At 46.1% G+C, this 12,497-nt stretch overlaps 1 protein-coding gene across 8 annotated transcripts in view; it reads right to left on the bottom strand.

The window, feature by feature from the left end:
- CIITA (class II major histocompatibility complex transactivator) overlaps nt 1–12,497 on the bottom strand; it is a 62,496-nt gene that overhangs the window by 25,458 nt on the left and 24,541 nt on the right. For 7 of the 8 annotated variants that reach the window (XM_023557375.2, XM_064295575.1, XM_023557372.2 and 4 more), the window contains exons 2-5: nt 6,204–6,350; nt 5,875–5,970; nt 656–718; nt 414–494 (exon numbers count right to left, since the gene is read on the bottom strand). In XM_023557375.2, the coding sequence (XP_023413143.2) occupies nt 414–494; nt 656–718; nt 5,875–5,970; nt 6,204–6,350 (387 nt within the window). The remainder of the gene's footprint in view (nt 1–413; nt 495–655; nt 719–5,874; nt 5,971–6,203; nt 6,351–12,497) is intronic. The other variant, XM_023557373.2, reaches the window with a different exon arrangement.

Raw genomic sequence — 12,497 nt, 5'->3', positions numbered from 1 at the left:
ACTTGCCCAAGGCCACACAGACAGACCATACACAACACATCCAGGATTCAAACCCAGTTCTTACTGCCTCCAGAACCAGTGCTTGAAGAGAACATTCCCAAATACGGGGGTGATGACTAAGCATGAAGGAGAAGCCAGAACCCAGAGGTCCTTTCGGAAATGGCAATCTAAACAGCCAGGGAGAGAAACCCACCGGAGAGTGGCCATTTGCACCTGGGCCATCTGCTTCCTTTCTGGTAACTTTCACTGCACACGGGGGCAGCAGTACAAGGAGGGGTAGCAGGAGCACCCAAACCCAGACTTAATGAGGGAGGCAACTGGGAGCCAAGGAAGGACCAGGTCCCAAGCAGGGCGAAGGCTGGATCATGGAGGGGGCAGCAGGCTGCCCCTGCCCTTGGTGGCTGCTCACTCACGTCTTTTGTGACTTTTCTGCCCTGCTTCCGCCGGTGCTTCCACGCTGTCACTGCCCACTTCTTCTGATCCCATGTGCTCTACTTTGGAGAAAAGCCAGAAAGACAAACACCCACCATCAACAGAAGTCCAAGGTCGGGGAGAAGGGGTCTGATCACCCATGGTGGGGTGGCAATTGGTATTATGGAACTTCCCAAGGAAGAAGGAAGGAAATGCAGGCTGAGCCAAGAAAATCCCAACTTACTGAAAATGTCTTTGGTTGGGCCCTCCAGCTGGGAGTCCTGAAACACGTACTGGTCCAGTTCCGCTGCCCAGACAAGGCAAAGCACAGTCAATCACTGAGATCTTACTAAAGTCCTGTTGTGTGCCAGGCTTGGACTAGGCACCAGGGGGCTGTGGACCTCCAGGCCTGGCACACAGTGGGGGCTCATTAAGTGTTTATGGAATGAATGGATGATCAAATAATGCATGAATGTTGACTTTTTTTTTTTTTTAATATTTTATTGTGGTTAGGGTGAATGGTTACAGAATTAGTTTCCCATTCAACAATGTATACACATTTTGTTTCGTGACATTAGTTGCAATTTCCTCAATGTGACAGCACTCTACCCCCTTCCTCTGGGTTCCCGATTTCCATTTGCCGATCTTTCCTACCCTTTTCTGCCTTCTGAGCTTTGTATTTGGGCAAATGCTGCCCTTCTGGTCTCATATGGTTGGCTCTTCTGAGGTACACCTTCCTCACAGGTGCTATTGCTCACTTTATAGGCCTGTTTCTTGTTTGGCTGAAAGGTGACCTCTGGGAGTAGGTTCAGTTCCAGGTTCAAGGGTGTCTAAGGGCCATCGTTTCGGGGGTTTCACCAGTCACTATCAGACCAGTAAGTCTGGTCTTGATTATGAATTTGAATTTTGTTCTACACTTTTCTCCTGCTCTGTCCAGGACCTTCTATTGTGATCCTGATCAGAGTGGTTGGTACTGGTAGCTGGGCACCATCTAGTTCTTCTGGTCTGAGGCTAGTGGAAGCTGTGGTTCATGTGGTCCATTAGTCCTTTGGACTGTTTCCTTGAGACTCTGATTTTCTTCACTCTTCTTTGCTCCAGATGGGAAGAGTTCAATAGTTCTATCTTAGATGGTGACTTGCAAACTTTTAAGACCCCAATTGTTACTCACGAAAGGAGGACATAGAACATTGTCTGTATGGAATATGTTATGCCAATTGACCTAGATGTCCCCTGAGACTATGGTCCTAAGCCCTCAAGCCCAGCGACTCATTTGCTTGAGGTGTTTGCTTATGGCTAAGAAGTTTTCATAACTGCGCCCCCTGCGTGCTCTACTGTATACATGGATATCTTTGCAGCACATATAAATGCTTATGTAGAAATATGCTCTGCCAAACTTATATATGCTCATGGGTGTGCATACACCATCCCACATCTGTTCACCTTCGAAATCTACCTATGTATCCACTCGTAAATTATTGTTTGTTATTACCGTTACTGCAAGATTGCGTATATAATAGTATTTACCATTGTTGCCTTACACTCACGCGTACCTCTTAGTGTCCTCCTTTGTCTTGGTCATGTTGTGCTGACTTCCCCATATTGCGTGTTGTCTTTCCCTTCACCTGAGTTAATACGTGTCTACTACCTAGTTAGTGATTTTCCCTCCCTTCCCTGGTAACTATCAAAGAATGTTTCTTTCTGTGTGTAAACCTTTTCTTGACTTTTTATAACAGTGGTCTCATACAGTATTTGTCCTTTTGTGACTGACTTATTTTGCCCAGCATAATGTCCTCCAGGTTCATTCATGTTGTGAGATGTTTTGCAGATTCATCGTTATTCTTTAACGTTGCATAGTATTCCACGTGTGTATGTACCACACTTTGTTTATCCATTCATCTGTTGATGGACACTTATGTTGTTACCATCTTTTGCTATTGTGAATAATGCTGCAGTGAACATGGGTGTGCATGTTATCTATTTGTGTCACAGCTCTTATTTCTCTAAGATATATTCCTAGTAGTGGGATTGCTGAATCATATGGTATTTCTATTTCTAACTTTTTGAGGAAGTGCCATACCATTTTCCACAGTGGTTGTAGCATTTTACAATCCCACCAGCAGTGTATGAGAGTTCCAATCTCCCCATATCCTCGCCAACGTTTATTGTTTTCTGTTTTTTTAATCATTGCCAATATTGCCAGGGTGAAATGGTATCTCATTGTAGTTTTAATGATCACCAGCATCTCTTCATGTATTTCTTGGCCACTGGAATGTCTTTGGTGAAACGTCTACTCATGTGTTTTGATCATTTTTTAATTGAATTGTTTTTCTTTTTGCGGTTAAAGCTTTCTATAAATTTTAGAGATTAGTCCCTTGTCAGATATGTCGCTGCCAATTTTTTTTTCCCAGTCTGTAGGTTCTCTTTTTACTCTTTTGGAGAAGTCTTTTGATGTGTATAAGTGTTTAATATCTTTTAGGAGGTCCCAGTTGTCTAGTTTATCTTCTGCTGTTTCTGCATTTTTAGTCGTGTTTGATAGTCTATTTACGCCATAAATTAGGGCCCCTTGGTTTGCCCCTATTTTTTTCTTCTATGATCTTTACAGTTTTAGGTTTTATATCTAGGTCTTTGATCCATCTTGAGTTAGTTTTTACTCATGGTGTGAGGTACGGATCCTGTTTCATTTTTTCTGCAGATGGATACCCAGTTTTGCCAGCATCATTTGTTAAAGAGACTATCTCTTCCCCCATTTAATGGATTTTGGCCCTTTGTCAAAGATTAGCTATCCATAGGTGGATGGCTTTCATGGATTTAATCTGACTGAAGGAATGGGGTATGTACCCATGAGAACTTATCTATTACTATAAAATATCAAGAGGCAGAGTCGTAGAGTCAGCATGGGGTTTGAATTCAAATTCCAGCTCTACCCCCCCCCACTAGCCCTATTAGCTGTGCAATGTTGGGTTAGTTACTTAACCTCTCTGGGCCCCCGTTTCCTCATCTGTGAAATGAAGATAAATAATACCTTCTGCCCAAGGATGGATGATGGTTAGAGGCCCTGCATACAAAGCATCCAAAACAGTAGGTACTCAATACATTGTTGTTGTTGTGTGCCATTGAGTCAATTCTGACTCATGGCAATCCTATGTGACAGAGTAGAACTGCTGCATAGGGTTTCCTAAGGCTATAATCTTTATGGAAGCAGACTGCCAGGTCTTTTCTCCTGCGGAGCCACTAGGTGGGTTCAAACCACTGACCTTTCAGTTAGCAGCCGAGTGCTTAACTGTTGCACCACCAGGGCTCCTTACTCAGTAAATAGTGGCTAATTATATGAAGTGGTACAGGGCTAGGAGCCAGTGGGAAGACAGTTATCATGGCAAGAGGTCAGAGCAGAGAGTTATGGCCAATCAGGGAGGGCTTCCCAGGGAAAAGGGCCCTGGAGCGAGGCCTTGAAAGGTGGGGCAGAAAGTGAGAGGTAGAGAGCAGAGGGCTTTCTGGGTAATGAGGACAGAACAAGGAAAGGTGTTTTCACAGTGTCTTTGGAAAACTCTGAGGGATAGGAGACTACTACAGTAGAAGTTTCATGCTAGAAAAATTTAGGACTTGATCTTATAGGCAATGGGGAGCCATGGATGGCTTCTGAGCTGAGAAATGGAGTGATGACAGTGATGATGATGATGGTAATGATGGTAAAGATTATACCCAACACTTATTGAATGCTTACTCTGTGCAAATTCCTGTTTTAAATGCTTCACACAGTATCTTTCTCAATTCTCACAACCATCCCAGAGGCAGGTGTGATTATTATTCCCGTTTTACACTTATGGAAGCCAAGGTAATAAATAGTTCAGGACACTGCAAAAGACTGCATGCCCAGGCCAGTGCTTGGCCTTCCAGGAGCACAGAGAAAACCCACAGATTTTGATGAAGGGCCTCCCTCCACTTGCTTATGCAGCTTCTACTCTCTATGGAGATGACCTTAAGGAAAAAAAAATAAAAAGCCCCCAAATCCCAAGCAATGCCTAAATCCTTAATTACTGCCTCCAGGTGCAAGGAAATGTGAATGCCTTAGGTTCCAAAACACTTCTGCTTCCCCCAAGTAAATTCCCATAAGGGAAGGAAGCAGGCTGGCTCTCGGTTCCACAATTTCTGAGACACACAGTAGCTGTTGTTCTCCCTTCCGTGCCGTTGTGTGATGCTGGAATAGATGTGGGCTGGGGAAAGACTGGCCACATTCGCACACAGCACAGGCCTCCTGAATGATGTGGTTCCTGGGTTGCCAGGGAATGGGCCACAAAGAACAGCTGCATAGGTTGTTCACTGCACAAGGATGCCCAACTAACAGAGCAAGTAGGGGCAGAAAAATCCAGCCTGTACTTTGCTGGCCAACTTGTACATCCTGTTGGGACCTGTATCCCCCACAAGAAGGGGGCACCTTTTCTAATCCAACAATGGCTCTGTATGAGGTAGTAGTAACCATCCCCCCCCAAAAAATGACCTCTCCTCAAGGGGTTCTGCCCTTGTCTAAAAGCTGTAGCTATCTTTTAAAACTGAAAACCAGCTGGTCAGCTTAAGCCTTAGCAAACCTCCCCATTCCCCAGATACTTTCCTTTTTGTGGTTGTAAACAAGAGCTCTGAGTTGAGAAAGACCTAGGCTAGACTTTCAGACCTGCCACTTGCTATGTGTAATGTAAACTTGGGTGAGTGGATTTTCTTTGCTGAACCTTAACTTCCTCATCTGTAAAATGAGGCTGCTGCTAGCATCTGCTTCCTCTGTTGTTGTTAAGAGTCAATGAGATAATGCATGTATAGTGATCAGCACACTGTAACCACAGGGCAACCATGAATTGAAATGGACTTGATACAGGTTTTTCTTAAATGCCCAGTAAATGGTCGTTATTACAAATCCTGTAGTAGTTTGGCTTAGGAGCTGGGGAGAAAGACAGGGGTGTTTATTTGGGGCTTTGTGGGAAGGAAGGAAAGGAGAGCAAGAAACAGAAAACGGTATAGAAATAGGCAGAGGATAGTAAAATGATATGTTGTTTGCCTGGGGTCATTAGTGAAGGGGCCTATTTCTTTCACTATGCTCAATCTAAGGAGCCCTGGAGGCACAGTGGTTAAGTGCTCACCGGCTAACCAAAAGGTCTGTGGTTAGAATCCACCAGCTGCTCCCCGGGAGAAAGATGTGGCAGTCTGCTTGCATAAAGATTACAGCCTTGGAAACCCTATGGGGCAGTTTTACTCTGTCTTGTCTTATGGGGTTGCTATGAGCTGGAATTGACTGGTTTGGTTTTGGTTTATGCTCAAGCTCCCTTCTCCCCTGGAGTCTCTGTTCTTCTAGCTCTTGCTCAACATCCCCTTGCCCTGATTTCTGAAGGAGGGGCCTACTTTGGCTCAGTGAATGAAGATTAACAAAAAAGAAAAGAACCCCCTTCCCTCAACTGCCCTGGGCAGATGTTTCCTCACCAATATTGGCATAAGCCTCCCTGGTCTCTTCATCACCTTCCATCTCCCGCAACAGCCTGCTGAACTGGTCACAGTTGATGGTATCCGTGTCGGGCTCTGGGAGGAAAAGGTCTTTGGATGAAGCAAGAAGGATCTGGAAAGAAGGCTGGTGGGAACGGAGGGAGAGGCAGGATGGGGGCTGGGAGGGGTCCCTATTGAGAAAGAGCCATGCGCAGTCAGGAGCTGTCTGTGGTGCTGACAGAACTCTGTACTTCCCCTGGAGCTGACCGTCTCTAAGGCCACTGAGGGGTGGGAATGAAGCCGGGAGGGGCCAAAGGGAGGGGGCCCACCTGAACAGAGATCAATCTCTTCTTCTCCAGCCAGATCCTTCTGGTCATAGATGTGGTAGAGCTGCAAGGGGTCAGCGTTGCTGTTGAGAAGCTCCAGGTACCCACCTTGGAGAGGTCCCAACTCCATGGCGGCACACTGCCCACTGCCTGGAGGGGAAAACATGCTCAGCCATCTCATGAGGTTGGAAAGATGCAGAAAAACAACACCTAACAACAGTTCCCAGCCACGCTGGTGAGAGCCAGGGGCGAGAGCAAAGAAGGGGAACAAAGGTGTTTGTTCAGCTCATACACGCTCAGGGCAGCGAGGAGAAGAAGCCTCATTTCTCTCCTCCAAGGAACTTACAATCACATTGGAAGGATGCCCATGATACAGAGAAGGAAGTCAGGGAGTACAGATTCAAGAGATCTCACACCTGGGAATCAGGAGACCTGGGTTCCTCTTCTGGCTCTACCACGTAACAGCTAAAGTTTATTATGCACCTACTGTGTGCCAGGCACAATGGCTGGCACCTTTAATCTTCACATAAACGAGATGAAAAGCAGGTACTATTACTATCCTCATATTACAGTCAAGAAGGCTGAGGTTCAGAGAGGTGAGGTGATTTACACAAGGTAACCCAGGTCCAAGTGGAACTAGGATCTGAATCTGGGCAGTCCGTCTGAAAGACCTGCATTTATGTTATGTTCTGTTACCTTGGGTGACCCTGAGCAAGTCTGTGCCCCTCTCTCTCTCTCTGTGCCTCAGTTTCCTAATCTGTAAATTGAAGGGGTTAGTGAAGATTCTAAGATCCCCCCCACACACATTGCCTTTGAGTCAATTCCAACTCATAACAACCCTATAGGACAGAGTAGAATTGCCCCATAGAATTTCCAAGGAGTGCTTGGTGGATTCGAACTGTCGACTTTTTGGTTAGCAGCTGTAGATCTTAACCACTACAGCACCAGGGTTTCCAAGATCCCCCCAGCCATCTGATAATCATCATTACCTTTGTTGAATGGCATATCAAATACTTTAGATGCTACCTCAGTTAATGTTCAAAATAACCCCAGATATGTTCACACAAAAACTTGTACACAAATGTTCATAGAAGCATTATTCATAATAGTCAAAATGTGGAAACAACCTAAATGTCCATCAATGGATGAATCGATAAACAAAATGTAGTCTATCCATGCAATGGCATATTATTCAGCCATAAAAGGGTATAAAGTACTAACACATGCTCCTTTGAAAACATTATGCCTAATGAAATAAGCCAGTCACAAAGGACCACATCTTGGATGATTCCATTTACATACAATGTTCATAATAGTCAAATCCATAAAGACAGAAAGTAGATTAGTGTTTGCCTAGGGCCAGGGTAGGGTGTTGTGAGAGAGAATGGGGAGTGACTGCTACTGGGTAAAGGGATTTTTTGTAGGGGGTGATGCAAATTTGCAAAACTGATTGTGGGGGAAGTTGCACAATTCTCTGAAAATACTGAAAACCACAGAACTGTGTACTTTAAAAGAAAAAAAAATTTTTTTTTTGGTGTACTTTAAGTGGGTAAATTTATGGTATGTGAGTTATATCTCAATAAAGCTGTTATAAAACAAAAATCTGACCCCAAAAGGTAGGCATACTTGTGTCCATTTTGCAGATGAGGAACCTGAGGCTCAGAAAAGCTAAGCAGCCTTCTCAAATACCATGAGGCGGATGCTGGGTAGATTTGAAGTCTCATCTGTGTGGCTCCCATGCCCTTTCCTGTTCCCTGGGTCAGGTACTCTGATTCCATGGTATATTCTGGGGCTACTGGAACAAAGTACTACAAACTGGGTGGCTTCAGACAACATAAATCTATTCTCTCAGAGTTCTGGAGGCCGGAAATCAGAAATCAAGATGTTGGCAGGGCTGCACTCCCTCTAGAGGCTCTAGGGGGGAATCTTTCCTTGCCTGTTCCAGCTTATGATGGCTCCTTGGTGTTCCCCGGTTTGTGGTCACGTCACTCCAGTCTTTGCCTCCCTGATCACATCACCTTCCCTTCTCTGGGTCTCAGATATCCCTCTGTCTTTCTCTTATAAAAACACTTGTCATTTGACTTAGGGCCTACCCATATAGTCCAGGATGATCACATCTCAAGTCCTTAAGTTTATTACATCTGCAAAGACTTTTTCCAAGTAAGTTCACACTCAGAGGTCCTCAGGATTTATGTGAATGTTTTGGGGGTCACCATTTAACTCATCCCAGAGAAACACTGAAAGAGATCAGAGAAAGATTTTTGGAGGAAGTGAGAGGAGAGCTGGCCTTGAAGGACAGAGGACCTGAGGCAGCTTCTGAGTGCCCTGACCTGGGCCCAGAAGTGAAAGGAGCTGAAGTGGGCAAGGGCAGAGGGGGAGCATGACCGTGGGAGACCATCACACAGCTCCCCACCCTTTCCAGCTGCTCGTTTTCATTTCATGCACCGACACCTTTCACCACCTACGAAGGGTCTCAACACAGACCCAGACATCACTGAGAAAGAACCTCCCAATGCCATGCGGGGCCCTGGTTGGGGCTGCCTCTTCATGACAGGTTGGGGTGAGGGCCGAAGGCGCTCAAACATAACAGGCTTGCAGCATGGGCCCAGCCACCCATGACTGGAGGAAGCAGAACTAAAAGATGTGGCCATCGTCCTTTTCTTGGAGTGTGGCCAAGGCTGGAGTGGGGAAGGGGACTCCACTTTTCCCAATACCTTGTCTCACCACCTACTGCTCTCTCCAGGGTGGTGAGAAAACATCGCCTATCCAGCCTACAGTGTTTATTGAAAGCCTACATTGTAGCTGTTGTTGTTAGCTGCTGTCAAGTCGATTCCAACCCATGGTGACCCTAGTCTGCCTCTTTTCCCAGGCAGTGAGATCTGCTGACAACAGCTCAGGACTGACTCTAGCTCTTCTATGAATGGGTTCTGTGACCTTGGACAAGTTACCAAAACTCTCAGTTTTCTCATGGGTCATCAGACGTGCAAGGGACCTTCATGTTTATCAGACCCAACATCCTGCATTTTACAGATGAGAAGACTGGGGCCCTGATTGGGGATGTGACTTGTACAAGACTCTACAGCCTATTGGTGGCTAAGCCTGCACCAAATCCCTCAGCCCAAGCCTCCCAGTCCAGTGCTGTTGCCTTCCAAGAAAAATGTTTCCATTCAAATGAAGAACTGTCCTTCCTGCCCAGGCCCAGAAACAGGGACCTGGTTCTATCACAGATGAGGCATTGTGCGAGGTGCAGTGGGGAGAGGCCCAAGGAAGTTTAGCTATAGCCTCACTTATTGCAGGCTGAGCTTTGAACTTTGGACAACATTGCAAATGTAGTTAATCATGGAGTCAGGGAAATATACAGACAGAAGGGAAAGAAGGCAACTCTTGTGACCTTTGGAATCACATTGCCTGACTCTGAAACCGTCCCTACCTACTAACTCACCACAATCTGGGGCAAGATCTTTTCTTTTTTTCTACCTCTCTGAGCCTCAGTTTTCTCATCTGTAAAATGGGAATGACAATAATTGATAACTTGTAAGGATTGCCAAGGAGCCCTGGTGGCTCGGTGGTTAAGGGATCGGCTGTTAATCAAAAGGTTGGCAGTTCAGATATACCAGCCACTGTTTGGAAACCCTAGGTGGCAGTTCTATTCTGTCCTTTAGGGTCACTATGAGTCAGAATTGACTCAACGGCAAGAGGTTTTGGTTTGTTTTAAGGAATACAAAAACAAAAACAAAAACAAAAACCCATTATTGTCGAGTCAATTCCAACTCATAGAGACCCTAAACAACAGAGTAGAACTGCCCCATAGGGTTTCCAAGCAGCAGGTGGTGGATTTGAACAGCCAACCTTTTAGTCAGCAGCTGAATGTTTAACCACTGCGCCACCAGGGCTCCTTGTAAGGAGTAGGTGAACTAATTCATGTAGACCTCTTAGAAGAGGGGAAGGGTACTTAATAAGCACCTAATGGATGGTAGCTTAGAACAGCACCCAACACATGGCAAACACAATATGGGTGGTAGCCATATTGCTATTATTATTAATTTGCCTCTTACCTCTGTGAGGCTGACAAACGGATCTTTTCTCTTCCATTCTCTCCTGAGTCATCACATTATGAAGCCAAGATTTCTGTTCTTTTGTGTAAGGAGGCCCCACAGACCTTGTAAGAACAAGAAAGCCCCTGATGCCAGTGAGGAGACTTGGATGGTCTGGGTACCCCATTACCACCACTGAGAAGGGTCTGAGGGTCTGAGGTCTGTGTCATTGGCTCAACCTGGACCAGGAGAAATCACCTCTCAGCACCTCCCTTCCTGCTTCCGTGGGGCTGAAGCCAGTGCCTCACGCACTTCCTCTCAGGTAGACAGGAATTTGCAGCTCACAATGGGCTTCTGCCCCCATCCCCCCACCTGAGCCCACAGTGAGCCCGAGGAAGAAGGCAGGATGGAGTATTATGCCCATTTCCCTTACCTGCTGATTTATATTTGGGGCGTTTCTTATGTTTGGTCCTTATGGATAAAGTCATTATGAAATTTGCATACAAGTTTTTTTTTTTATTGTGGTAAAATATATAGAGCATAAAATGTGCCATTTTAACCCTTTTTAGTGTACAATTCAATGGCATGGACCACTTTCACCCTGCTGTGTAACCATCACTACCATTTATTTCCAAAAGCTTCACCTCGCCCCGAACAGAAACTCTGTGCCCATTAAGCAAAGGTTCCCCCAGCCTCTGGTAACCACAATCTACTTTCTGTCTCTGTGCAATCAGACGATATTATTATGCCCATTTGGTAGTGCCTCAGTGAGATGGCTCATCCGAGGGCACCTAATTTGGGAGCTTGAGTTTGAATCCTGGCTGTGAGGATTCACAGCCTTAACATCTCTGAGAATTGGTTTTCCCATCGTTAGATCAGGATAATGAAGCCTACCTCGTAGGACCATCAAAAGGCGAGGAGGGCGTACGCGTGATGCACCAGGTGAAAGGGAGGCCCACAGTCAATGGGAGCCCCTTACGTTAGGGTGCATCAGAGGTGGGACTCAGGCCTGAGATGACACTCCCAATCTAGATCTTCCCACAATGGCGCAGCTGCCCCCATGTGTGTGATCTAGGTGGATCTTGGCCTGGGATCTCCCAGGGTTCCTAGCATTGTGTTTTCTGTGTCTACAGATGCTTAGGAGATAAGTCCAAATCTGTTGTCTGTGAGCCGGTTCCGACTGATGGCGACTCAATGTGTTACAGAGTAGAACTGCTCCATAGGGTTTTCTTGGCTGTCATGTTTACAGAAGCAGGTTGCCAGGCCTTTCTTCCCCAGCACCATTGGGTGGGTTCAAACTGCCAGCCTTTCAATTAGCAGTCAAGTGCGAACTGTTTGCGCCACCCAGGGACCCCTAGGAGATACTTCAAAGGCCCCTTAATTGGACTCTTTCCCCCACCTCCAATTCCAGAGGGGCCTGGAAGCAAAGATGACCCTGATCACTCAACTGCAGAGGATAGAGTCCCCTTCGGCTGCCCCAACACGGGGCAGATCATAACAGGCCAGCCACTCTGTTATAAGGGCAGGGACTGTCCATCTAGCTCAATGTCCCTAGCCTTCAGCATGGGCCTGCATGTGGTGGCTGTCTCCCTCAAATCAATGAAGACATAACTAGAATTCTAGGTGCTCACTTTGTATCCGAAGCCCAGTGACATCATTTATAGACATCATCCCTTTTAGTCTAATGTTGTTGTTAGGTGCCGTTGAGTCCGCTCAGGTTCACAGCAACCCTATGTGCAACAGAACAAAACACTACCCCACTTGCGCCATCCTCACAATCCTTGTTATGTTTGAGCCCATTGTTGCAGCCACTGTGTCAATCTATCTCTTGAAGGTCTTCCTCTTTTTTGCTGACTCTCTAACAAGCATGGTGTCCTTCTTAAGAGATGGGTCTCTCCTGGTAACATGTCCAAAGTACTTAAGACAAAGTCTCACCATCCTTGCTTCTACGGAGTACTCTGTAAGAGCTCAACTGCTAATCAAGAGATCGGCAGTTGGAATCTACCAGCCGCTCCTTGGAAATCCTGTGAAGCGGTTCTACTCTGTCCTATAGGGTTGCTATGAGTTGGAATCAACTTGACAGCAGCAGGTCAGTCTAACGTAGCTGTTAGCTATTTATATTCCCATTTTCCAGTCGGAGAAACAGGCTCAGAGAGGTGAGGAAGGAGCTGGGATTTGACCCAACTGCCTGACACCAAAGCTCTTGGCTGCCAGGCACCCAGCAGTCCATCTGTGGAGGTGCCTGCGCCCAGAAAGGGAAGGC

Source organism: Loxodonta africana, chromosome 12 (genome assembly GCF_030014295.1).
Source record: "Loxodonta africana isolate mLoxAfr1 chromosome 12, mLoxAfr1.hap2, whole genome shotgun sequence".
Taxonomy (NCBI): Eukaryota; Metazoa; Chordata; class Mammalia; order Proboscidea; family Elephantidae; genus Loxodonta; species Loxodonta africana.
The sequence above is the reverse complement of the archived record's forward strand: the minus strand, read 5'-3'. Positions and strand labels throughout refer to the sequence as shown.